At 45.7% G+C, this 25,915-nt stretch overlaps 1 protein-coding gene across 37 annotated transcripts in view; it reads right to left on the reverse strand.

The window, feature by feature from the left end:
* Kalrn (kalirin, RhoGEF kinase) overlaps nt 1-25,915 on the reverse strand; it is a 604,205-nt gene that overhangs the window by 325,393 nt on the left and 252,897 nt on the right. For all 37 annotated transcript variants that reach the window (XR_001781845.2, XR_001781844.2, XR_003951799.1 and 34 more), the window contains 3 exons: nt 19,704-19,895; nt 15,971-16,102; nt 13,144-13,374 (listed from right to left, as the gene is read on the reverse strand). Coding sequence is in view for 34 of the 37 variants with exons in the window: in XM_011245955.2 (XP_011244257.1) it covers nt 13,144-13,374; nt 15,971-16,102; nt 19,704-19,895 (555 nt within the window). In the remaining 3 variants the exon portion in view is untranslated. The remainder of the gene's footprint in view (nt 1-13,143; nt 13,375-15,970; nt 16,103-19,703; nt 19,896-25,915) is intronic.

A 25,915-nucleotide genomic window follows, 5' to 3' on the forward strand; every position in this document is an offset into this window, starting at 1 on the left:
TTTAGAGCCCTTGTCATGCCATTATTTTATTTATTAGTACTTGCTGTTATTACTTTGGAGCTGGGGATTGAATTCAGGGTTTCCCACATACCAGTCTGTTTTTCTAAATAAGCAACCGAGGCTACACAGGCAAATATCCTCATGGCTTCCACCCCATCCAGGAAAGTCAGCTATATTGGTAGGAAATGAGGCAGGAGACAGCAGTGAGGTAGGACTAGGCCACTTGCCCCTCACTCTACCATAAAACTTCACAGCAGTAGTACCAGTCACAGGGTCTGCACACACTCTTGTGTCATATAGCGCACCCTGGAGGTTCCCTTCAGTCTTGCACCTGAGCCGGGTAAGCAACACATGCGATCAGGAGGATAATAGGCCCCCGTGCCTTCTTGCCACCTCTCTCCAACCAACCAACAATTTAATCAGGCAAGGTCTCTGCATCCTAAGGCTGAGAGTATTTATCTTGCTGAATGTAGTAGAGGCTCCGTATTCTCACAGGCTTAAAAATCTAGAGACTTAGCCCGAAGACGTTTTCCTTAGTGTTGAAGCTCAGAGCAGCAGTGGCTCTGGCTGTCGAGGGAGGAGTGAGGTGTTAAAGTAAGAAATAAACACTTATTCTAAGGGACGCTTGGGAAGGTGCATAGACACCTTGAAATACACAAGGAACCAAAGTTTTAAAATGCACCGTTTACATCTCACAACCAGCCTCACAAATATGAATGTGTCCAAGGGAAAGGGAGGCAGCACATGTCTCGGTCTCTGAGGAGTTACTCCTTTAGCCACTGAGATAACTTAATGCCTGCAGTTTGGAAAGTATTAGCATCTGTGTCTCTGTGTGCATATTACACAAGAGAGTGTGTGCAGACCACAAACTCTCCACTCAAATCCACAGCCTTCAGTGTAACCTAGCTTTGTGGGCACATCTATACATACAGCAGGCTGATGGGCTTCTCAGTGGACCCTAGCAGTACTGTCAGTTATACCACACACTGGAGTTTCACATGCGGCTCTGGAATTCTGGATACCACTGCATTTCTGGTGAGCTGGTTTAAGTGAGCCTGGCCCCAGAATTTGAATATCAACGAATGAAGAGGAATCGGCTCCCTGGCAAACCCTGGATCCCATTGGAGTACAAATAGGCATCAAAGCATCCCTTGTATGTGTCCCCATATTAAGTCTATCTCATCTGTCAGATTATATTTAAAATACATGATGATAGTTATTTTGAGTTGGTATTTAAACATTTCTGGCATTGGAGATGTAGCCTTTTTGTTTTTATCTAAAGAGTCCTTGAGCAAACCCGCATGGTGGTGCACTCCTTTAATCCTAGTACTCAGGAGGCAGAGGAGGGCAGATCTCTGTGAGTTCAAAGCCAGCCTGGTCTACAAATCAAGTTCTAGGAGAGCCAGGGCTACACGGAGAAATCCTATCTCAAAAAACAAAAAAACAAACAAAAACAAAAAAATCCAAAAACCAAAAAACGAAACAAAGCAGGCAGAGAAGAACGGAACATGAATAATCATATACTTCTATGATCATTGACTATTTTTACTGTGCCCTAGAAGCAGGTACTAGAGCTATCCAGTAGAAATGAGGCTACAGTCACAAGTGGTTCTGACTCTAGGCATTCAGTCTATGGGCTAACAAACGACAGTCACTAAATCGCACAACTCTTCATCAATTGCTGAGGTGAAAATCACCACATGCCAACTGCTGTCTAGATGGAGTTGGAAAAGGTCTCTGAAGAAGTGAGATTTTACTTGATCCAAGAAACCATAGGACTTACCTTATTGTTACGAGACTTAACTTTTAAAAGATGCAAGCCTAGCTCAAGCAGGAAAGATAGGAAATAGGTCAGAGAAATCTAAACAAAACTGCAGTGAGTTCTGGTGAGCTGAGTGGAAGGTTCTAGTAACTATTCTGATATTCATCCACTGAAAGGTTGCAAAGGAGAGACATCATCAGATCCCTGTGGACCAGCTACTGGTCTGATTACGGAACCTCAACTGGAGGGAAGCGAGAGGAGAGACGCAGGGAAACTGAGACCAGCGTAGAGATTCTCACAAGACTGATGCTGGCTTAGATTTGGTAAACCAGCTGCCAGGATTTGGTGGTTGAATGTGGCGGTGACAGAGGAAAAAGCAGTAAGGCCAAGCCACCAAGGGCACAGCCTGACGGTGAGCAGGAGGGAGAGGCAGTGACTGGACAAAAGCAAACATCAAGACAGGCCAGCAGAGACGCAGACGTCTTAGAATCTCTCTCTGCACGTATGGACACCCTGGTTTGTTCACATGTGACAGAGATGGTTGGAACCCTGAACTTGAGAAGGAAACACCCTCTAGAGACACTTGTCAATCTGATGTAGCAAGCTGTGCCTTTTGTTTCAGAAATGTAATTTATATTAAGAATTAAAAATAAATGATGAAATTGTTAATGTATGAGGCTCCATTAAAGAATAAGAAAACAGGGAACACTAAGTTCATTTTAGAAACAGAACCTCAGACTTAAATGGAGTGGGTACCCTATTGCTGACAGGGACCTTCAGTGCAGCATAGTTCTGAGTGCCTTGTTAACCCAATACACAAATACCACAAACTGTGACTGCCAGTGAAGGCCCACATCCTCTCCACACCCTGCTCTCTGGAATCTCACTCCTTCCTTTAAGTTGTCTATGTGGTCCTCTCACTTCTCCCTCCCCAGACTCCCTCCTAGTCACATGTTAAGCTACACTTAAAAATCACTGTCAATCTTTTGATAACCTATCTGGGGGAAGGTGGCTCCTGACTGTTTATGACTTTGAGTTGGATTTTGAGACAATGTCTTACAACACCAGGTTGTCCCCAAGTTCAAGATGTAATGAAAGTTGCCCTTGAAGTTTGGATCTTTCTGCTCCATCTCCCAAGTCCTGGAATTATATTACTACCACACCCCATCCTTTGATTCTGTTCAAACCACAATTACTAATTGGAACAAAGTATAAGGCCACATAGGTATGAAAATACCACTATACAACCCATTACTCTGTATGAACAAAAATTTAAAAATACACATAGAAAAAGAAAACCCTCCACAATTATGGCCCACAAACCCGTCTCTCCCATGGGACTGTAACTGCCTCATAATTTCAGGGCACAGCACAGGCCAGCATGCAATACTGAGTGGCTGTTTAGTTTGTGTCCAACTGAATTGAACTCAAACTGATTTCTCCAGCACAGACTTACGGGGTCAGATGCTATCACCTCCACATTCCTTCCTACCACTCAGTCTGCATTCGAAGTTGCTTCTGTGTTTCCCTATCCCTGTCACTATTCCACTTGCCAGGTAGTTCCTAGGAGAATGAAAGAAACATGGGATTTTCACGTTGAACCCGGTCCTCTTCTTTCTCCAGCACACAGCACCTTTGCCTGTACCCCCTGCTTAGGGGATGGGTGGTGGATATTTATGGCCATAGGTTGCCATTCCTCTGTAGCTAAGGCTTCTGCCTCTCTGTTGAGCAACCCTATTCTGGACAAGCCTAATTTTGTTCAGTCACTAGAGTAGCCTGGACTTCAACAACAAGACAATCTAATAACAACTTGGAAAACTCCTGCTCCATTCTCCTGCCCTGACATTTCAACCAAAAATAAGCGGTTGCCCAGAACAGCCTTTTCTTAAGAGATGCTCACATCCTGAGCCAGATTTCAGAGCCAATTATGCATGGTTTCTTAATCACCCCTTTCTTTCTGTCCAATTGTGTTTATACTATCTAACATACAATCAAGATGAAATGTTCTTCAAGGCAGGAGGCTGTCCTTTCCAGTAGCCAGGGAGGAGGGAGCACCCCTTTGAAGGAAATTATTGAGCATCATTGAACAGTGACCTGGAACACAACTGAACAATAGAAGGTAATCTTGGTATCAAGGACTTTGTAGTCCTCTCCTACACACCCGGACCCTCTTCTTAAACCCACCCCTGTGGCATTTCTATTCAGCTCTCTACTCCCACAATCCTTCCCATGGCTCTGCAATACGCACATGTTTGTTTGATTCGATCCCTGTTTTATTTCCGCCCACAGTATGAATGCCATGTGGCCAAGGGCTTTTTTAGTTCATTGTTGTGTTCCCAAATGCTAAATAAATGATCAAGTAAACTAAAAGAAATGTGTTTTTAGCACTTCCTGTATGATAAGAGGTTAAAAAAAAAACCATGAAAGGAGATAAGGACCTTTTACAGTCAGATATGGACTCAGAATTCTAACCCAGGGATTCCCTTATCTGGGTTTCTTTGATAAATCACCTTATTAAAAGAGGCTTTTTAATTTCTTATACTAAATTGGCCCATGGTAAAACAAGCAGGATGTCTGAAGCTTCTAGAATACCAAAGAGTTCCTTCCTTCCAACTGTATGTGCCAGTGCCCTCACTCCCTACCCCATCAATTCAGAAAGCCCTCGTTCTGAAGTGCCTGTGCACCAGCAGGGAAAGTCCTCATTCTTAAGCGACGGCACCAGCAGGCTTCTGCGACACACTTTGCTGTTAGAGGGTTAAGTACACACGATGTACAAGAGCACCTGGCGGAGTCTACCAAATCATTACTCCTGCCTATTCCCACAGTACACTGAGCACTGTTTCCAGAGGGGACTGGCCAGAACCACAAGCACCGATCAGGTTGTGACTAGAGAGCAGGCAGGGGTCACTTCAAGTGCTCAATTACCAGGAACTCATTTTGGTGTTTTGTTCCCTCTTTGGAATGAGCATGGTGAAGATAAACATCTTGCTATGGCGGGAGAGGCCATCACTCTTTTCTGGATGGGCAGAGTTAATGCTCATTAGCAGGTCCACAGTCTCTGTCTTTCCCCTCAGAGTTGCAGTTCTTCCTTGTGACAGATCCATGCCATGTGGGAAGCATCCGAGAGCCTGAAAACCTCTAGTCTCTGTCATCTTCCTTCAGAGCCTTGACATCTCAGCCAGCCCACACCGCTATCCCCACCCCCCAGGCAGGACTGAAGTTAGAGCTTGGCACCTCTCTGAAAGACTTTCCTCATTCTGGTGTCTGCTCTGGACTCCCCTTCTTTTTGAGGCTTGAAACTGTTGCCAGAGGCTCTGAGCTTCAAAATCATCTGGGATTCTTTTAAGTATAGGCACAGCTCACTCCCAGATTCTGAATTAAGAATTATGAAACTGTCTTCCAAAGGGTGTTCAGAAACCATCCCACTCCACTGAGATGACTTTAATTCTATATGTACACCCGACACCTCCTTTGTTTCTATTAAAGAAATGGACAGTACTGTGTAGTATTTTTACAGGAATGGACTCAGACTGGCAGGGCTCAGTCACCCTTGCTCAAGCTTGCCACACTCCGTTACTATGATCCCCTGCACATGTGTCCCTATTCGACCCCAGCCCACTTAAGTTACGTCCAAGTTCAGAAGACCTACATTCACTCTGATTTTGTTTCCTCTCTGCTCAGAATTCTTCCATTAGTAACAACATGAATTGTTTAGCTTGGTGCCCAGGGCTCTAGAATCAGTATGTTAAGGCCCAAGGATTCACTACTTATGAACATAACTAAAAATAAGTTGAAGGCATTAAGTAGTCTAAAGGGGTCAGTGGCCTCCTGCGAAGGGACTTCCTCCTCTCATCATCTCCCTCACTCTGACAGGCTTCCCAAATAGACTGGGGAAGTGCTGGGCCTGCCTTGCAAGGTCATCATCTTTGGAGGATCACTCTTCAGTCAGGATGGAGTTTTCACTAATACACATACACACACAAACATACACACATATACACACACATTCACACACACATACACTCACACACACACTATCACACACACTCACACACACAAGCATGCACACACATTCAAAAACACAAACTCGCACCCTTGCATGCATGCACATACACTCAAAAACATACACATGTGTGCATACACATACACACACTCAAACACACATGCACACACAGCAACACCATGGGAGATAGTTGCGATGGGAACAAGAAGCAAGGCACACAGAAAGAGGGTGTAGAGGGCAGGTGGATGTAGGATGGAAATGGGATCCAGAGGAAGAAGGTACAAGAGGAACACGAAAATCCCAGGAAGAAGTATATGAACATGGAAGCAACTAGCCTCTGACCTGCGGCATCCAAGAAAATGCAGAGAGAAGCGGCACCCATTGCCTCCCTCTTCCTAGGGGAGAAGGGTGGAGCATGCCCAATAAAGTGAAAGCACATAGAGACAGGTGTGTGTGTGTGTGTGTGTGTGTGTGTCCCTATCTTCCCTCCAATCAGAGAGCTATTCTGCCCTCCTTCCCTCCTTCCCTTGGCACACTCAGCTAAGCCTCCTGGTACTCTGGCTGGGATTTCGTTCTGCCTAAAGAATTCTTGTGTTTTATACTTGAAAATGTCTGAATGAGTGGATTATCACCATTAAAAATTTAAGTGAGAAATTTAAAGTGCTAATTACTGCCACAGGCAAGTGAGTTTTATTCAAATATATGCTACAAAGGACGGAACCAGCAAGGCTGAGTTAACATCACAGGCTGTGAAAAATGGGAACTGGGAGCTGGTGTCCTAGAGTAACTTGTATCATGTGTAAGGAGGTGTAGAGAGGAGTTCTTAAATGATGGGGCACAAGGAAAGGTTGCAGGGAGTAAGTGTGACTGTTCTTGTGACACAGTTTGAGGATCAGTCTTAGGCTGCCAGTAGGAACCCAACATAGGAAAAATCTCTCCCAGGGCTCTTTCGATCAGTGATGTTCCACACTAAATGAAAAACCCCTAAAGCTGGGGTGTGTCTTATTCTCACTCTCCCCCATGGTGCTGCAGTGTAAGCTAATGGCATGAGCTCCAATGTCAGGTAGACCTGGGTTTGATGCTAATCTGCCATCAGGAGTTGGATTAGAAGTGAGTTGACTTAACCTATCTCTGCCTCAATTTCCTTCTCAGAAGGATGGAGACCAAACTGCCACCTACCTCATGGTGTTGGGAGATTAAATAGGAAAAAGCAAGTGAAGGGACTAGATGTCCAATCATATTTCCTCATACAGATGGCGAATCCTGAGCTCTGAACAATGTACCTTCTAATCTTTTCTTTGATGTTTGACTGTCTTCCCAATGTTCTTATCATAAGATTGGTCCATTTCTAATCTGACAACTCTTCATATGTGTATTCTAAGATCTGATTGTGTGCACAAGGTGCATGAGTCTTTCGCTCTTAGACTTTAATCTTTCCCTGTGTAGGAAAAGTTAGTTTCCAGCCTCATCGTGTTTTGGTCACCTTTTGTTGCTGTTGCTAATCATTTTCAAGGCAACCCACAATGCACACCTTTTACTACATAATATTGCTAATTGGATTATTTAATGGCTAAACTCACTTAGTCTGATTAGGGAGCTATAGTCACTACAGTTAATGAATGACTGATTATCTGTAATTAAAAAAATACTCACAATTCTCTTTCAGGCATTTTTTTGGCAAACAAAATAAACAGAGTAAAATCTATAATTTTCCACATGAGGCACCAGGAAAATTAATGCAGGAAGATTGCTGTGCAGCTCAGGAAGTCTGGTTCTAACAGTACTCTTCATCAGCTCAGAACATTGCCACCATGCAAGCCAAATCTTGATGCCACTCCTCTGTTAGCTTACAGGAGCAGACTGTTTAAAAACAAGATGTTCTTTTTAAGGGGAGGCATGGGAGCCTCAAAGGTGCCACCTCCCCATGAACACACCCATCTTCCAGCCTGCAGTGGGCACACAGCCAGACTTCCTCTCTCTGCTCTGCCTGTATATGGCTTAGTGCTTTGCACTCTGACCTTCCTAAGAACACTGCTCCAAGCTCTCTGCCTATGCACCAAGAACCAGTGTGACTCTCACCCCACCACCAGAGGGAGCTCTACGCTGGACTACACCAGTTCATTCTTTTGCTTTCTGCCTGGAACCAGAAAGCCCTATGGTGCATATGTCTTCTCAGGAGCAGGGGCTTCAAACTACCAGCATAACTAGACAGTCCAAAAAACACTGTAGGGCCATTAAACAAAACAAAAAACAGGCAAGGAAGAAAGGGAGGCAGAACAAGTTGACCTGCTGGGTTACTCTGAAAACAGTTCCTCTGACTAAGAAAACACACAAGCAATTTACTTCTCACAACAAATAGATGTCTAGTTAGTAGTTACTCCCTGCTCTTCCCAACCATATGAGGTCTATGTGGGCTTTTGCACACACAGGAAGCCAGAGGAGTTACAGGACCATAAAAGGCATAAGGTGGAGACTGGCTGATGCTGATAGGACTGCTTTTATGCCTGATGCTGACAGGGACTTCTTTTATGGCTGTTGCTCAATGCTGTTCTATGCTAAGCTGAGGGGAAAAAAAAACCCTGAAAAAACCTCCACACTGACTGAATAGCAGGCAACCTTCTCTTTCTTCGGTTAATGAATCCAAATTCCAGTTTTACCTGTAAGCCAAATTTCCAACATTCCCACACCCAGCAGTGAGAAAGAAAGCTGAGAACACGCCTGTGGGGACCAAGGGAAGGAAACTTCTAGAAGCAAGTGTTTAAATGGAATCTCTCCCACTGACATCTTTGGCTTACACATCTCTCCTTCACAATGATTTCAAGCCTAAAAGGGCAAAATATTCCTACCAGGGTAAGATCTAACTCCAGAAATAGCACTGGGGCAAGATGGCAGACAGGCGGAGCTTGGCCCGCCCTCCATCATCCCGTTAGGAGACTGGCTCTTTCTTCTGTCTGCATTTTGCACCATTGTTCCTCCCTCTGCAGCTACACCTGCCTTAATGGCTTTCCTCTTTAAGTCCGCTCCCCCTTTCTTTGCTCACTGCCTGTCATTCTTTGTATGTGGTCTATCTTCCCCTGTGTGTAATATGCATCATTCTGTCTTCCCTGTCTTATTTTCTATCTTCTTGTGTCTCTCTTGGGCCTTTTTCTAAGACAACTGGAGTGTGGACTAGACTACCTACTTTCTGCTCCTGGCATTACCATCACCTAGCTGTGTGGTTATGACCAAGTCTCTTGACACTGATGGGACTCAATTCCCTCAACTGTATAGTCAGTTTGACTGGCTATGGTTTTGTTTTATTTATTTATTTTAATTTTTATTGGATATTTTCTTTATTTACATCTCAAACATTATCCCCTTTCCTGGTTTCCCCTCCAAAAAATACCCTTCCCCTACCCCCTCTCCCTGCTCCCCCCACTCACCAACCCACCCACTCCTGCTTCCTGACCCTGGCATTCCCCCACACTGGGGGATAGAGCCTTCATAGGACAAAGGGCCTCTCCCCCATTGATGTCCGACTAGGCAATCCTCTGCTGCATATGCAGCTGGAGCCATGAGTCCCACCATGTGTGCTCTTTGGTTGATGGTTTAGTCCCTGGGAGCTCTGAGGGTACTGGTTAGCTATGTTGATTGCTGGCTGTGTTGAGCTTTGAGATTTAGTCACTGAATGTAATGGAGTCCTTTATCAGCCAACATACAGAGAGGATGTTGAGGAGTTCCCAACAACACAAGCACCAGGGGGCACCCAAGGACCATGGACAGAGAATGTGGTCATGTGATAGGCAGCTACTGTATTTGATTCTGTGTCATGAGGAAGGTGCTATTGTTTTAGAAGTGGGGGGAAAACCCCAGAAGCATCATGGGATGCAGCGATTTGTCCGTGTTCTGCTGGTCGCAGAGATCAGACGTGCTGAGGAACATGATTTGCTGACCACTGAGCCAGTGCTCTGGTGTCTTCCCTTCTGCTTTCCCCAGGCTGATGATGGTTGCACACGAGCCTCCTGTGCAGGTTTCTGAGAAAACGTCTCTGGATCCCAGTGTGCTTAGCTATCTTGGGTCCAGACTATATGTAGGATTCAAAGAACTCTCTCTTCCTTTAAGACACTGATGCTGATGCCTCCTCACTCCTTTGCCTGAAAGCGTTGCAGTAATACTCAGTCACCCTGCATGTTGATGGGCATGCTCTGGTAGACCTGCACTTTATATTTTCTTGTATCTTTCTAATTAACTAACCTGGTATCTCACCAGTATTTAGTTCAGTTCTGGGCCCGTGGAAGAGACCAGAACTCGCTGAAGAACCAGTGAGCATCATGGCATTCCTGAGCATTGAGGTTTTGTTGTCCCTGTGCCCTTAGCCTGGGCCATAAACACCAAGAACTTAAAGCTATTCTATTACAGTCCTGTTGGCTGGCTCCAGCTACTCACCAATAAAACACCTACTGCATGGGTGAGGGAGGGCTAAGTAGTCACTTGACCAAAGCAAGTGGAAGGGGTCTTCTGATAATTCCTGGTCAATTTATCAAGCATAAAGAGAACACCAGCTAACGTAGACAGACCTAAAAGCTGTAAAGAACAAAGAAAGAAAGAAATCCTAATTTCTGTTCTTGAATAGATGGGAATTAATGAGACACACAGGTTTTAAATGATGATGCGATTCAATGGCGAGTATGTTATCAAGATTCTGTTTCTTTTTTGAGATCAAACCTCACATAGCTCAAGCTGGCCTTGGACTCAATATGCAGCTTAAGATGGCCTTAAATTCGGCATCATAAATGCTAGGATTACAGGCACAAACTTGCACACCGGGCTGGAGCAGGGAAATAACTTGCGTAGTCTGTACCCAAAAACAAGGACAGGCTCATGCAAGGCTGGGAGTTAAGAGACCGAAGACTACGTTCATCACACCGACCCTCATACCTGTGAGTTCAGACAACCCCCAGGCAGAAATGACAGACTGGATGTCATGCAGGCAACCAAGACTCAGCAGTGGGGTTGCTCAGCCTTACTTTCGGGTTTCTCCCACCTGTGCACATCTCCATGTGCAGAGAAGGAGTGAGCTAATGATGAAGCAAGCATGATGGTGAGCAGACAGTTGAACAGCTATACTCTTGAGAGTCACATTTGCACCCCCTAAAGAGAAGAGTGGAGCTGACCATTCTGAGAGTTGAGCCATTGTGAAATATCCATGCTCGCCTCCCAATCTTCTGTCTGTTTTCCCACAGTGCCAACAATATGGTAAACTGAGATGCCTATTTTTTTAAATGTAGCAGAATAGCCACATATGTATTGTTATTACATTTTTCTCCCTTTTAGCAGAGATGCCGTCTGATGACTTTAGATCTGAGAGAATCCACATGGGACACGCTTCCATACCCAGAGTGCTCTACAGCCTACAGAGGCCTACCTGTGTTACAGCAGGAGGCAGAGGAGGAGCCCAGAACACTATCCCACTTATACTGGTGGCCAATGTCATCTTGGCCAGTCACAGAGTTTATGGACGTGGCCACACCCATCTTTTGTCCCTGTGGGGCTGGCACTTCATTCATTTCTCTCACTTGCAGACCAGACAGCTCCCCTGATCTCCGAGCTCAGGGTGATGAATTCATCCAGACAGCTCCAGATGGCCTGAGCAGGCAGCTAACTCATCTGCTTTTACTTTCCTGCCAGCCGCAGGTCTCAGAGCTGATTGGCACATCAGCTGTGCTCACCCCTGGGGACTAAGGCATCTTTCTGATGACTCCATCATGTCAGTCAGGAAGGGGCACCACAAAGGAGTTAGGAGAGCCCAAGAAGGAAGAGCAAGCCTGAAGGCCTCTCCTCATGCCAACTCCCCTGGCTCCCAGGATGTGTAACAATGGTAAAGATGGTCCCTATCCTGCCTGTTTACCTTGGGCACCTAGTGAAGACTCTTGTCAGCAGGAGCTGTGAAGACATGTGCCCAGGCTCTCACTTTCTCATGCTATCTTGCTCTTTTTCGACTATACTCACCCAACAACCCAGGAGAATGGAAGGAAAGTGAACTGGAACTTCCTGGGTCAGATACTGAATTTCCTCGGTAGCCATGACTACAGGAGCCCGACAACAGGTGTCTGCATCCAAGTGTCTCACTCTGCCTCCCCAGGAAAGTCAGAGGGAGAAGACCTTGGCCTTGATCTTGGGTCTAGATTCTACTCAGCTTTCCTACCCAGTGTATGATCCTCTGGGCAAATATCCCAGGGTCCCCAGAGTCAGAGAAACAGAAAACACAAGGGAGAAAGAACAGGCAATTTCCTCTGGATGGGCACTGGGGCATGGGTACATTTTTACAGTCAGAAACAATCATCTCATTATTACCTAAAGTGATGAACGAGTAGGGACTAACACAATAACAGAAAAGACAGACAAAGCCAAACGTAACCTCTGACCATGGGATGTACAGTGATTGATAGCCCTTGCTTTAAATCTGGTTTCAAAGGTCCAGCTTTGTTAATCAATAATCTAAAAGCCCCAATATGCTGCCCCAATTGTAGTGAGTGAGAATTTGGGTTTCTTAAAAAACCCAGTTATATTATGTGAATATGTTTTTGTTTTAGTCCCAGGTGAGGGATACGGGGCTGCTTTAGTTTGTCCACAGTCGCTAATTATGATTGTCTTGTGCTCTAGGGGAGGAGGGAGTGATTTTTGCCAGCTGCAGACAGGGACTATGGAGAGGGATATAAATGTCCCCGAGAGGGCCTGTGTTAGCTGCTGCTCCCTGATGCTGCTGCACTTGCTATTGCTAGATTGCTGGAGAATGGACTTGCTCCAAGTGACCTGATGCTCTTAATCAGCAGGAAGTAGTCTAAAGAGGTCTATGTCCCCCTTTTCCTCTAGCCTTCTTTCTTTCTGAACCTACTGTTGCGGGAGGGTTAGAAGGGATTAGGGTGGAATAAGGGTTGGAAGGGAGATAGATATAAGAACCCAATAAAAAAGCCAAAAAAATATGCCAATACCCACCGTACCCCTACTGTCAGCACACCTCCTTCTCAATCAAGACATGAGTTCACTTTCTGTAGAGTCCCTCTCCAGAAGTGTTCAGAAAACCCCACAACACCAGAATTCTGTAGTATCTCCCTGTCTGCATGAAGAGGACATGTGCTACCTAACTACAAGGAGTTGCTACTGAGGCTGACCTCCTATTTGACACTGTTTAGAACTGCTTAGCAAGATGCACGCCATTAACAAGGCCAGCTGTGTGTCCTGTTATCCTCTCCCACAGTGGGTGGAGGAACAGCCAAGGGCTCAGTGGCAGTGTTCCCTTTACCAATGCAGATCTCCTTGAGCCTGATAACCAGGTCAGGGGGTCAAGCTGTCAGCACCCTGTGATGGAAGACAGGGTGTGGGACACAGAGCCTGTTACCTGCTGCACATCCTGCTGGAAGACACACAGCTGCAGCCGCTGGTGAAGCCGCACCTTGCGGTGCTGCCAGATGCTCTCGAGCCGTCGCTGATGGTGCAGCACCTCGTGGACCACATCCAGCACCTGGTGGACCGCCTTGGAGTAGTTGGCTGTGGCTGTGAGGGACTCAGAGTTCCCAGGACTCAGGGGACGCTGCAGGACATCCAGTAGTGCTTTGCCATCCTGGCTGACCTGCAGGAAGGGAGGGAGGTCAGGTCAAGAGCCCTGAGCAAGGGAGAACAGAAGCAGGCAGGGTCTGAGAGGGTTCCTGAGGAGACCTGATACCCTCAGCCTGAGTTCCCTCAGTCCTCACAGGCTCATCACAGGCAAGGAGTGTGCCAGACACTGTCTACAGCTCAGAGGAGAATGGAGCATCAGGGGAGAGAGAGAGGAGCTACAGGGCTGCCAGCCATCTGTAAGTGAACTCCTCTCTCCCATCTCTGAGTATAGCTGACTGCACACTAGCAAGGTGGCAGTGCATATTGAATGAGTTACCACATGTGGAATGCACAGGGCCAAGCACATGCCCTGCCTTCCACTTTATCTTCATTTCTACCACCTCTCCCATTACCTTGCTTCTTGATTTCCTTTCACTTTCTTTCTTTGATCATTATTGGTTCTTTTACCCTTTCTTCTCCCTCTATACAACCCCCTTGTTTTTCTTGAAATACTTCCTTCTAGACTATGCAGAGTGTGGTAGGGACCTTTGGATTATGGGCAAACCATTTGTGCTCCTGGACTCTCCAACTTACCCTCAGTGCTGGTGGCAGTGGGGGTTGCATCCCTGTCATTCTGGTCCCCAGAACCTTGCCACAGCTAGAAGCACTGCTCATTTTGAGGGGTGGCCCTGCAGTGCCTGACAGGGTTCCTATTGGATGTGTGCCTATGCCTCTTGACACAGAGGATACTGGAGACCTCACACATTGTACAAGTCTAGATTAACTGCGTTAGAATCAGAGCTGAAGCAGGTGTGGAGTTAAGATGGCCCTTTTCTCTTACTAGAAAGTGTTTCTCTAGCTTGTGTGTGATGAGCCAGGAGCCCTTCCCAGCCTTGCAGCCTCCAGAACATAGAAGCAGCTACATTCTTATGGGAGGGGTCAACAATTTGTTGGGGTTCAAAGAAGTGATGTGGTCGAATTAGGCTAAAGCAAGAGAGGAAAGTATCCCCGCCCACCCCTGGGTCCCGACGTCTATCTCCACCTCTGCAGTGCAGTGGTGAGGGAGGGCAGCTCATAGATAGAGCAGAGGTGACCCCCTCCAAAGATGTGAACAGAGATAACCTAGTGCTGAAGCTAAGACAGTTCTCCATGGGGGACTCTGAACAAATACTGTATCTCAATGCTATGCTCAGAGATAGGTGGTGAAGACAGTGGTCAAGTCTTAGAAATTCAAATCAACATAAAATCCATCTCTGTATCTCAGTCTCCACATCTGTAGAGGCTGAGAGGAACCTCCCAGAGCCATGAGAAGATGTGAGAAGCAGTCCGTCTGTCTGTATGACCATGTCCCCTGTACCTCATGGAATAGTGTATAGTCATGAAGCTCTTCTGCTCCCTACTTTTGTATTTTACAATGAGTAAATTTAGAGATCTATGGCCATGGGTAGAGGCACAGCCCTGTCATAGCACAAAGCCTGGGGGCCATTTGGATCAGAGCTGCTGGGATCTGATTTAGCTCAAAAGTACCCTGTGTGCTCCCTATACTAACAAGACTCTCCATATTTAGTCTGCATTGCTGTCCAGGAACACGGCACATGCTATCCTTACATCCCATGACGCTACTCGGGAGCTTCACTTCACGGAAGGACCCGAAGCTCAGCATACTAATGCTACTTGATTGGGGCCACACAGCCAACAAGCGTGAGAGCCCAAGATGCGAAGCCTTCCCTTTGACCGTGCAAACTCACCGGAGCAACAGTTATTAAGATGTATGTGATGATCCCCAAGTTTGGACATTTTTATTCCATCCTGCATCTTTAACAGCCACCTGAGAGGGATCAGATGAAGGCAGTCTGGGGAGCCACTATGATGAACTTTGAGCCAGCTGCAGCTGCAATCAACTCCTCTCTTCATCTAGCTCCTGAACCCTTCCATCTTTTGCCCTCAACCTATACTCCTTGGAATTCATGCCAGTCAGCAGACATTCATGCTTGTGCATTTGCACACGTGTGTACACATGGCTATTTCCTTTTACCAGGGAGGGAGTGTCCCACAAAATTCCTGTTCTCACCCTTCAGCATCTCCTGCCTTCGATTTTGTTTTTCAATGGAACGGCCTTTCAGTTTGCTTTTTGCACAAATGGCAGCTTCCTGCACACATGGGACTTCCCCTGGTTCTTCCAGGAAGAAAACGAGGATTGTTCAGTGAGCTGCTTTTTTATAGGGGTGTAAGTGCTGGTGTTAGACATTCTTTTACCGACAGGAAGGCAAGCTTAGAAGGGCCGGCATTACTTCCTCACACCCTTCCTCCCTCAGAAGGAAGTTCACTCTTCACACAGATGAGGAGGTGTCTGGGTACATGTGAAGGGACAAGAGAGAAGGGGGACAAGGGAGGCCTGGAGGAGAAAATGAATATATATGCAGCAAGGTGGGTCTGGCAAAAGCTCAAGCCAAATCTGCCCCTGGGTAGAAACTCACAGCTCATGGGTCAAAGTTTGTAAAGATACAAAAGAAGAAAGCTTTCTATTCTTAAAACTGAACCCAGGCTATTCCACACTATACATGGTGTACTCTAGGTCCCCCACCCCCACCCAGCACACACAGAGCTGTGGTTGTCCCTTTGGCTCTTACCTCTGTGTAGGCCTGGGTCACCTGCTCATATAAGGACTGGTGATGGTGGATTGCCAGCTCCAGGTCCTGCATCTCAGAAGGAAGGCCGCCTTCGCTGCACATCTTACACCAGGCATCCACGCCTGACAGGAACTGGAAAGAGATGTCAGGCGAGTGAGTGTGCGACATTGGATGGAGAATAAGTAAATCGAAGAGGAGCAAGGGTCAGGCATGTTGGCAACAGCGATGGGAGGTTTTAGTATCTCAGGACCACCTTCAGAAGGCTGGACGAACCCCTAGTACAAAGTTCAGCCAGGCAGACATTTGGAAAGTATAGTTTCTACAAAGAACAGGACTGGGCCAGGCATCTGGATGTTCAATAGGGTATTCCCTGCAAAATCTGCAGACAGCAGGCCCCTGTACAGCCACTGTAGCCCACTGACAATGAGCACAACTTGCACATTTGGACACATGAGACGGGCTGAATGACATGCAATGAGAGTTTGCTAGCCTGTGCATCCTGTGTGCAGGGAATTGTGGGGAGAGGCACAGAACACCCCAAGAGATCACTAGCACCCCCGGACCTTGCAGAGACTCCTCCAATAGGGTATACAGATTAAGGCTCATCAGAACTGTTGAACCCTGCTCCTGAAGGCTGGACATACAGAACATAGTAGGGTGCTCCTACAGTGGCAATGGCTCCCTTGTGGTGTATAGACAGACCTTAGCAGACATCAAATCATTTAAAAATTAAAATTAACAACTGTAGAAAACTATGGCTCCCCTGCATAAAAGGTGAGCTTTCTAAAATCGCTCAGGTTTATTAGGTGGAAAAAATGCATCTTTAAAATGCAAATAATTTTTCACCCAACAGTCTGGAATGGTACTGTCTGTGATTCCCTCGCCTGGGTGCACAGCTCCATTTAAATTAATTGCCTAAATACCTTTTTATCTCATTGCCTAGAACAGCCCATAGGAGGACAATAAAGAGCTGCCTAAATAAACTAAATAAGCTGCTTAAAAAATAGTCTTGAATCTGTGTTTTGTTTTGTTTTTTTCCCTTTCTTCAACTAAAGAGAAGCGTGGTTTATGACTTCCCTGAAGGACTGGTAAAACCTGAGGAAAATACACTAAAATAGATACAAATAAACTTGTTGTTGACCCAAACCAATCCATATCAGAAAACAAATCACCTTAACTTCTCCATTTCATCTCAGTTCTGGCCCCATGTTTTCTTCTATAAATACACCACAGATGGCTCATCCTGGTGTCTGTCAGCTCTTAGCCCCTGGCCTGTTGGCTGTTACACTTGATTTTACATTCTGTATGTCTTTAGGCATCTCCTGGCCATTCTGGAAGACTGCCAGCTACCATCCAGTGTCAAACAGGACATACTGGGAAGCTTCCTCCTGGGTTCCTGTTCTGCCCATGGGTAACTTCACAGAACCTGGGAGAGACTCGGCTGGCATTCTTGTGCCATCTGGGGATGGAGGGATTTCCCTGTTTCTCTCATAGGAATCTATTGCAGATCCCAGCCTAAAGCAAGGAAGCCAGAGACATCAGGAAGGATTGAATCTTCCTTGCTAACTAGATGAGCCCAGAGTAAAGTGAGCTCGCGATAGAGCTGAAGACAGAACAGACTGACCATCAACGTTCTTGGGAGCCTATGAAGGCTCCAGCCACTCCTTACTACATAGTTGTGAATATGATCATCGGACTCTCACGGGACAAAAGGAAAGGGACTCAGAATGGTGGGGGTGACATTCTGAAAGTAATAAGCAGGGGGCTGGGACAGACCCCTCATGCCTGGCCTCCAAGTCAAGACTGTTTCAGTGATCCCACGCTGTTGCCCTCCATGTTACGGGGAGGCTCCAGGTTATAGGAAGGGATTGAAGATATGACTCTGTGTCTGGAACTTCATCACCTGTGAGTTACTTAAACAGAACACCATGAACAAAATGTAGCAGGCCAGAGGTATTAAATGTGCAAGAAATAAAGCCAGGCACTGCTGGCTTAAAGCCCCAACAGCCCAGAGATTGTATGATTTTATCAGTGGGTGTAAGAAAGTGTTTAATGATCAGTACTTATATGGATGTGTATATATGTACATATATGTTTATATGTACATATGAACACATTATAAGTTGTATTGATATAAAGACTGTGTAACCTACATTTACAAAGAATAACTTTTACAATGCTCTGCTTCGTCGTAGCTTCCTGTAGCCAATTTGCTCTCACAGGTACTTTTGAGAGACCCCTTGTATGGTTGATAGTAAGTGACAAGCTTACACTGTTTTGACGCAACACTGATATTTTTGCTTACATTCCATTAGAGAGTAAAACCAAAGGTTGCCCCTCCGTGATGCCTGTGAGTGTGAATACTGAAAAGACAGGCCTGGATTTCAGATGCTATTGCACTGTAACAGTTATAGACCAGATGCAGTCGAGTGCATTCTAAAACCCACACTCTTCCAGTTTCTTAGGATTCTAAGAGCTGATCCTCAAGCCCTGACTTGACAACTTCCATGGTATAAAACTCTCACATTTTAACATATTAACCTATCAATGTGACATCACTGGGTGTGAATTGAAAAGAGACAGCCAGGAGTGTACAACTCTACAGGATCTACATCACAGAAAGCATAAAAACAATCCCAAGAACAGATTATAAGAAGTAATGAGTTTAGCATATGGCAATGTTGAACAATTAACTCACAAAACTTCTGAAAAACATTAACAAGTCATTTTCCAGGAGCTGGTTTGAGCCAGGACCTGACATACCACAGGCTCTTGGGCAGCTCCTGTGCTTCAAGGGTCAGTGTTGCTCTGTGTAAAATGGGCTCCTACAGCTTCTGCAGGCTGCAACAGATGTGCCCACTCACAGCATTCTTACTAACTTCTTATCCACAGCACCTACTAACACACACTCCCGGTAAATCAGTTTCCTCTGCTCTCAGGACGCAGACCACCACTCTTCCATTCCTCTAGTCTCTGTTCAGAGTACACTAATACATACACATACACATGCATGCACACACTCACACACACATGCCCCCCCCCATACTCACACACTCACATACACATTCATACACATACCATGCACACATACATGCCACACACACATACCATACACACTTACTACACACATATACACACATATTCACACATGAATGCACACACCACACATACTCCCATACACAGACAGCATACACACACATGCACACACACATACCACTCACACATGTGCACACTCACACTCATACACACACTCATACACCACACACACCACATACTCACGCAAACACAAACATGTACCACATACCAACACACTCATACACACACCACACATACGTATAAACATACACATACCACAAACATATACACCATACACATTCATATACACATACAACAAACACACCATACACATTCACACACACCACACACATACTCATATCACATACACACCACACACATTCATACACACACACACACACACACACACACACACACACAGCACTTGCAAGCAGAATTCTATGAATCCTCTCCTGTTGATGCGAAAAGTCAAGCCATAAGTTACCAATGTTCCTTGTATGCAGGACAGAACAAGGCTTGTTATCAAACCTACTCAATGGGATCTCGGGGTTCTGGACAGAGAGTGTCTACTACCCTGCTGTGCATGTTTCTACCCTGCCGTGCCCTGCTCCCACATGTCTTCCACTACCACCACCTGCCACAGGCCTCTGGGTCTTACCTGCTCTGCCTTCTGGTGGAACACAGCAGACATGGCCAGGATTGTACTGCGTTCATCCAGGGCAGCGGCAAAGCTCTTCCACTCCTGGTCTAGCTGCGTGGAGATCTGCTTGATTTGCTGGGAGGCATAATGGCCGGCCTCTGAGAGGCGGGAAGCGACAGACATGATGCGGTTGATGTTGACATAGGCATTCTAGGAGACAAAGCAGGGTAAACACTTAGTAGGGAAGACTGAAAAGGTAGCCATCCATTGAGCATTGCCGAGAGGAGTGTTTGGAGGAGGAGCCCACCCAAAACGCAAAGCCTGAGAGAGAGTGGGGTAGGCTTGGAATTTGTGTATAGAAGAGGCCCAAGAAAAGTCCTTCCAGAGCTGAAACAGTTCAACCAAAGAACCAACACAGACTGTATGCATGCCAAAGACAAGCAGCAGTGTAGTCTCTACATGCACTCTTATGAAACCATCACAATCAATGAAGCTACTCTCAATGGTGTATGCTTTGGAAGCTGTGGATCATGGTAGGAGCCTGTACTGGCTAGTTTTGTGTCAACTTGACACAGGCTGGAGTTATCACAGAGAAAGGAACTCGTGGGGAAATGCCTCCACGAGATCCAGCTGTAAGGCATTTTCTCAATTAGTGTTCAAGGGGGGAGGTCCCCTTGTGGGTGGTGCCATCTCTGGGCTAGTAGTCTTGGGTTCTATAAGAGAGCAAGCTGAGAAAGCCAGGAGAAGCATGCCAGTAAAGAACATCCCTCCATGGCTTCTGCATTAGCTCCTGCTTTCTGACCTGCTTGAGTTCCAGTCCTGACTTCTTTCAGTGATGAACAGCAATTTGGAAATGTAAGCTGAATAAACCCTTTCCTCCCCAACTTGCTTCTTGGTCATGATGTTTGTGCAGGAATAGAAACCCTGAATAAGACAATTGGTACCAGGAGTGGGATATTCCTGTGACAACCTGACCATGTTTTGAGGAGGACTATGGAAGGACTTTGGATGGAAGTGTAAGCTGAATAAACCCTTTCCTCCCCAACTTGCTGCTTGGTCATGATGTTTGTGTAGGAATAGAAACCCTGACTAAGACAGAGCCGAAGGAAGCAAGGATGCCACTCTTACTCTAGAGAGCTGCACACAGTATAAAACTGTCCCCTACAATATAGCAGAACGATTTATTGTAATCAGTCACCTTCCCATCCCCAGCCAAAGGCATCCTTCCCACCTCCCTATATTCTCATTCTTCACCAAAAGACCCGAGGCACGAGCCACTAGCCAGGGTGTTCACAAAGACGGAGTTTGGAGGTTACAATGGACCCCTGCTTCTCCCTGTGTGACTTGGGAACATTTCCCTCCTTGGTTCTGAAAGGCACCGACAGGTGTGCCTCAATGCATCTGCAGGGACTTCCTTGACCTGCTGTCTCCTTTCCACACTGGGTTTCGTTGGCATCCATTCCTGGTTTTGTTTGCCAGTTAAAAACCCATGAACATGGAACAACATTATGAACTAACCAGTACCCCGGAGCTCTTGACTCTAGCTGCATATATATCAAAAGATGGCCTAGTCGGCCATCACTGGAAAGAGAGGCCCATTGGACTTGCAAACTTTATATGCCCCAGTACAGGGGAACACCAGGGCCAAAAAGGGGGAGTGGGTGGGCAGGGGAGTGGGGGTGGGTGGATATGGGGGACTTTTGGTATAGCATTGGAAATGTAAATGAGTTAAATACCTAATAAAAAATGGAAAAAAAAAAGAAAAGAATATTTCAAATAATTCTTAAAAATTAATATTTAATGATTAAGTATTTAGCTCTCTGAAGAATTTTCACAATATAAATTATAAACAGTTGACATTCCAGAAAATTATTCTTCAATACCATATACGGTGACAGATATCATATATCATTATAAGTATATGTGATGAATGCATATTGCCCAAAACATTGCAATCCTAATAATACATACTTTAAGAATAGGGGAAATAGGGTGTAGAAAGGATAAGTTAAATTCCAGGTGGATATTTCAATTTATGTATGACTCCTATGTGACTTGTCTGAAATACACATTCTTAACCATTAAAAAAAAAAAAAAAAAAAAAAACCATGAACATGTATGTTGCTTCACACTAAGCCAGCAGAAAGGCTCCCCGGGAAGGAACAAGACAAAAGGAAAATCCGACCAACACAGTGCAGCGGCAGTCCTGATTATTTTTAACTGCTCTCTCCTATTAATTGTCTGTCAAAGCAGCCATGTAATGTGGCATCCCCGGGGAGCTCTTCGACACACGTGATGCCTGGAGGACCAGGAGCCAGGTTACTCACACTCTCGCCTTGCTACAAATCTCCTCAGATGATGATAAATACCCCTCAGCGGCAGCAGTTTCCCTGGGCTCTATGAGCTGTGCAGTAGTTCATTAACACTCGGAGAGGCGTAATGAGGGTTCCCTTATTTTTCCCTTCACAGTCCCCATTCATCTCAACTGTCCCCAACCTCCACACCCTCCATCTCAAACCCGGCCCAGGTTGATAAGGTCTCTCTTAATTTAAAAGGTCTCTGTGGAGGTTTAAAAGGTTAAGTGGGGCACATAAGCACAAATCCATTCTGGTGTCTGTTTTTAGTGTGGCATGAGCCCTTCCACAGATACTCATTTCCTTAAGAGAGCTAGAATAGTGCTGGCTGTTATCAGGAGAAACCACCATCCATAATAGAATCAAGAATCATTATAGGCACTGTTTTCTGAGTTAGAACACAAATCCACTGGAAAATTAAACTATTTATAGAACTGCCAGAAAGAAAAAAAAACCCACAAAAACAAGAAACAAGAAACAAAATCCCACTGCACACTGACATAGAAGAGGGGAAAAAGGAAGAAAAGGGAGGTGCCGGCTTTAATAGCTTTCTCTTCTAGGGGATAACACTGAAGTCCCCCAACATCCTAAGTCTGTCACTAATGTTTGTCATTATAGAACAGACCGTGAAAGTCAGGAGTTTCAGGGAAATACTCGGTTTGGGCCCTCTCCCAGGAAGCACAGTGAGGGAAAAAGGACTCATGGGTGGGCTGGATACAGGGTGCATTTATCAGTAGGTTAGTGCTATGAGCAGCTGGGTTCAGTCTCTCTGGAGACCTTTGAAGAAACTATAAAACACATCTCCTACAGATCCTGCTGACAGGTGTAGGGTTTGAGTTATTGGCACATTAAGCCCTACTTCTCAATGGCTAAAGGTCCCTCCTAGGGTAACTCTGACATTTGCAGCCTGACTTCCCACAGGCCAACCATACTCTAGAGGCCAGAGAAACACAGGGAGCTAGTCTCTGCATGGCCATCTGTAGACGATGCCCAGGGAGCCTATAAGAAAGTGGACTGGGGATTTACAAGGATTGATCATTCCTCATAAAGCTGTCTTCCCAGGTGGGTTCCAGTCCCGGAAGGTTCCTCTCCCATTTATATAGACCTCTCCACAGTATTCAGTTTTCCTGAACTGGAGGAAGACTGGTGTTTAGCTTTGGTCACACAGGGTACAGGAAGGCAGGAACAGTAAGACATTCCTTTGTCACCTTTGTCACCACATGTTTGTATTCTCCTCCCACCCAGGGAACACAGAGAGTGATTACAGATGTCCTACTGTGACCACCTCAGGAGACTGTTGACAGCTTGTCACTCATTCAAATATTTATAGAGAATGGGGGCAGGCTCCGTGTTGGGGCTGCAAGAGATCAAGGAGTGGGGCAGAATTGCTGCCCACCTATTCTATACCCACATAAGACCAATTTTCAAATGGCTATGGTTTAAAGCAAAATTAAATGAGCTCTTTCACAGCAGTGGTTCTCAACCTGTTGGTTGTGACCCTTCTGGGTATTGAACGACCCTTTCATAGGGGTCACCCAAGTCCACTGAAAAACTAGATATTTATATTATAATTCATAATAGCAGTTAAATTGCAGTTATGAAGTAGTGATAGAAGTAATTTTATGGTTGGGGGTCACCACAGTATGTGGTAATGTATTAAAGGTATTAGATGTATTAAAGGTCAGCAATAGGAAGATTAAGAAGCGCTCTTCCACAGAGATAGAAGCAAGTCACTGAGGATACAGAGTGAGGTGTTAGAGCCACTAACAGAGGTGGTGGGAAGGGTCTTCCCGACTCTGAGGGGATGGGGATGCTGGCAGCTCTCCATGGTCCCCTCTACCCTAAACCTGTGATCACAGAGGAACACACACACAAAAAAAAAATCAAACAAAAAAGGCCAGAGCTTAGCATCATATTCTGGATGCTAATCTCACAGAAAATGGTCTTATGTTTCCTTAGCAGTGGACAGGGAGCTGTCCTCCTAAAACTAACAAGCAGTTCTGCATCACAGCAAAGGCTGAGGCCATGTCCCACATCAGAGGGACGATGGGTAACTGACTTGTGTGTGTGTTTGCTCATGTTCTTCCCTACAGTTCCCATGCTGAACGACAGACACCAAGGCAAGTTACACTGTCAAGTTCATCACTTTGTTCATATTCTTAACCTAGAACCTGAGGGGAAATGGGCAGACAGGTTCTGAAACAACCCTGAATACACAGACAGCCACAAACCAGATGTGAAATGAGGAGGGTCAAGGAGAAACTCTAAAAGCTGGAAAAGCAGAGTGAGGTAAAATACTCTAAGTGGATAAACAAACAAGGTGTTCATCATTGGAGACAGACAGCATTGCTGGGCCTGTGCTCGGCCTCTCCTGCCGTTCTTTTGTGTGATGGTCCTATCTCTTTTGAAGAGCCTGTGAGAGTCAAGCTCACTCTAGGATACAGCCGGCTAAAAGGTGATCATGGCTCCTTTGGCCTTTTAAATCTGCTACGGCCATTGCCTCCACTGTCTCCCCTCCACAAGTGCTTCTGCACAGCTGTCTATTAGTCAGGCATTACTGTCACTGGACCAGAAGGAAATATGTGAGTTCTGCCCCCAGCAAGGACACTCATTTATGCTGTCATGATGCCTCTGTGCCTCAGTTTCCTCACTTGCAAAATAAGGGAGCTGAACTAGGTGATCTCAGAGCTCTTAGTTCTGGGTCAGCCGTGCCAAGGAGGCAAGGACAACAGCGCTGTCTACCCAGGAAATTCGTAGCTCAGCCTTGCTGTCCACAGGCCACAGCTTGGCTCTTCACTGCCCGCTGTATGAACACCAAGTCTGGAGCCGGATCTCCTGAGTTCTTCATGTTCTGCATGACCAATAATCCTGCCCTCTTCACACCCTCTCCCTCAGCAGAGCTTCTCAGACAAACCAGAAGTTAATAACTTGGCTGATAGCTGGCATGAGGTATGTCTTTGTGCACATACTGACCTCAGACTCACTGTTTAGGTGAAGGTGACTTTGAACTCCTGACCCTCCTGCTTCTACCCACTAAGTGCTGGAATTTTAGGCTGTGCTAACCATGCTGATGAGTATCTTCTAACATCCTTCAGCATGGATTTATTAAATTCTCCATATACACTCAGCACTACTATTATTCTTTCTGTGGTTATCATTAGTTTTTAAAGTGTAGTAGAGTGTGAGCTACAACGACAATCTACTCTATAGAACACAGTAGAGTTGCTTCATGGTCTGTTGTATCATCTACCATCCTCCTTGTCATTTGGTCACAAGAAGGAAAAATAACTAAGTCCGGCAAGATCTTGCTGACTCTTGAACCTTCTCTATTGCACCCTGCCCCCTTTCGTTACCTATGGAATTTGCCATTTGCTTGTTTCCTCTCAAAGTCACTAGTTGGAGATTACAGGCTAGACAGCCTCTTCTCCCATGACCCTGTCATCTGCCATGACTGCTGAAATCAACGAAGCAGCCCTTTTCCTGAGAACAACATGGCAGAGTCTTGAGCTTTCAGCCCTCCAGAAAGAGCTCTCACTTTGAACATTCCAAGTGGCTATGAAAACACATAAAGATGCTTACTGACAAAGGCACTGATAGCTTTCCATAAAAGGCACGAGCAAATTTTTATGAATTAGGTTCCTTTTGTGAAGGAGACAGCAGCTCTAGGAGAAACAAGCTATGATTTTAGCAACCTTAAGCTCTGTGTCGGGGGCTGGTTGCCAAGGTGATCATTGCCAGGAGTCTGCATCATTTGACTCCCATTCACTTTTCTTCTAAGAACTGGGACAACCGTCATAGCCCTGTGGTCAGAGGCTTCACTCTGATCAGACACTGTGTGGACCGGAAGTAACACAAGGCATCCAGTCAGTTGCCTGA

The sequence above is a fragment of the Mus musculus genome, chromosome 16 (genome assembly GCF_000001635.26).
Source record: "Mus musculus strain C57BL/6J chromosome 16, GRCm38.p6 C57BL/6J".
Lineage (NCBI taxonomy): Eukaryota > Metazoa > Chordata > Mammalia > Rodentia > Muridae > Mus > Mus musculus.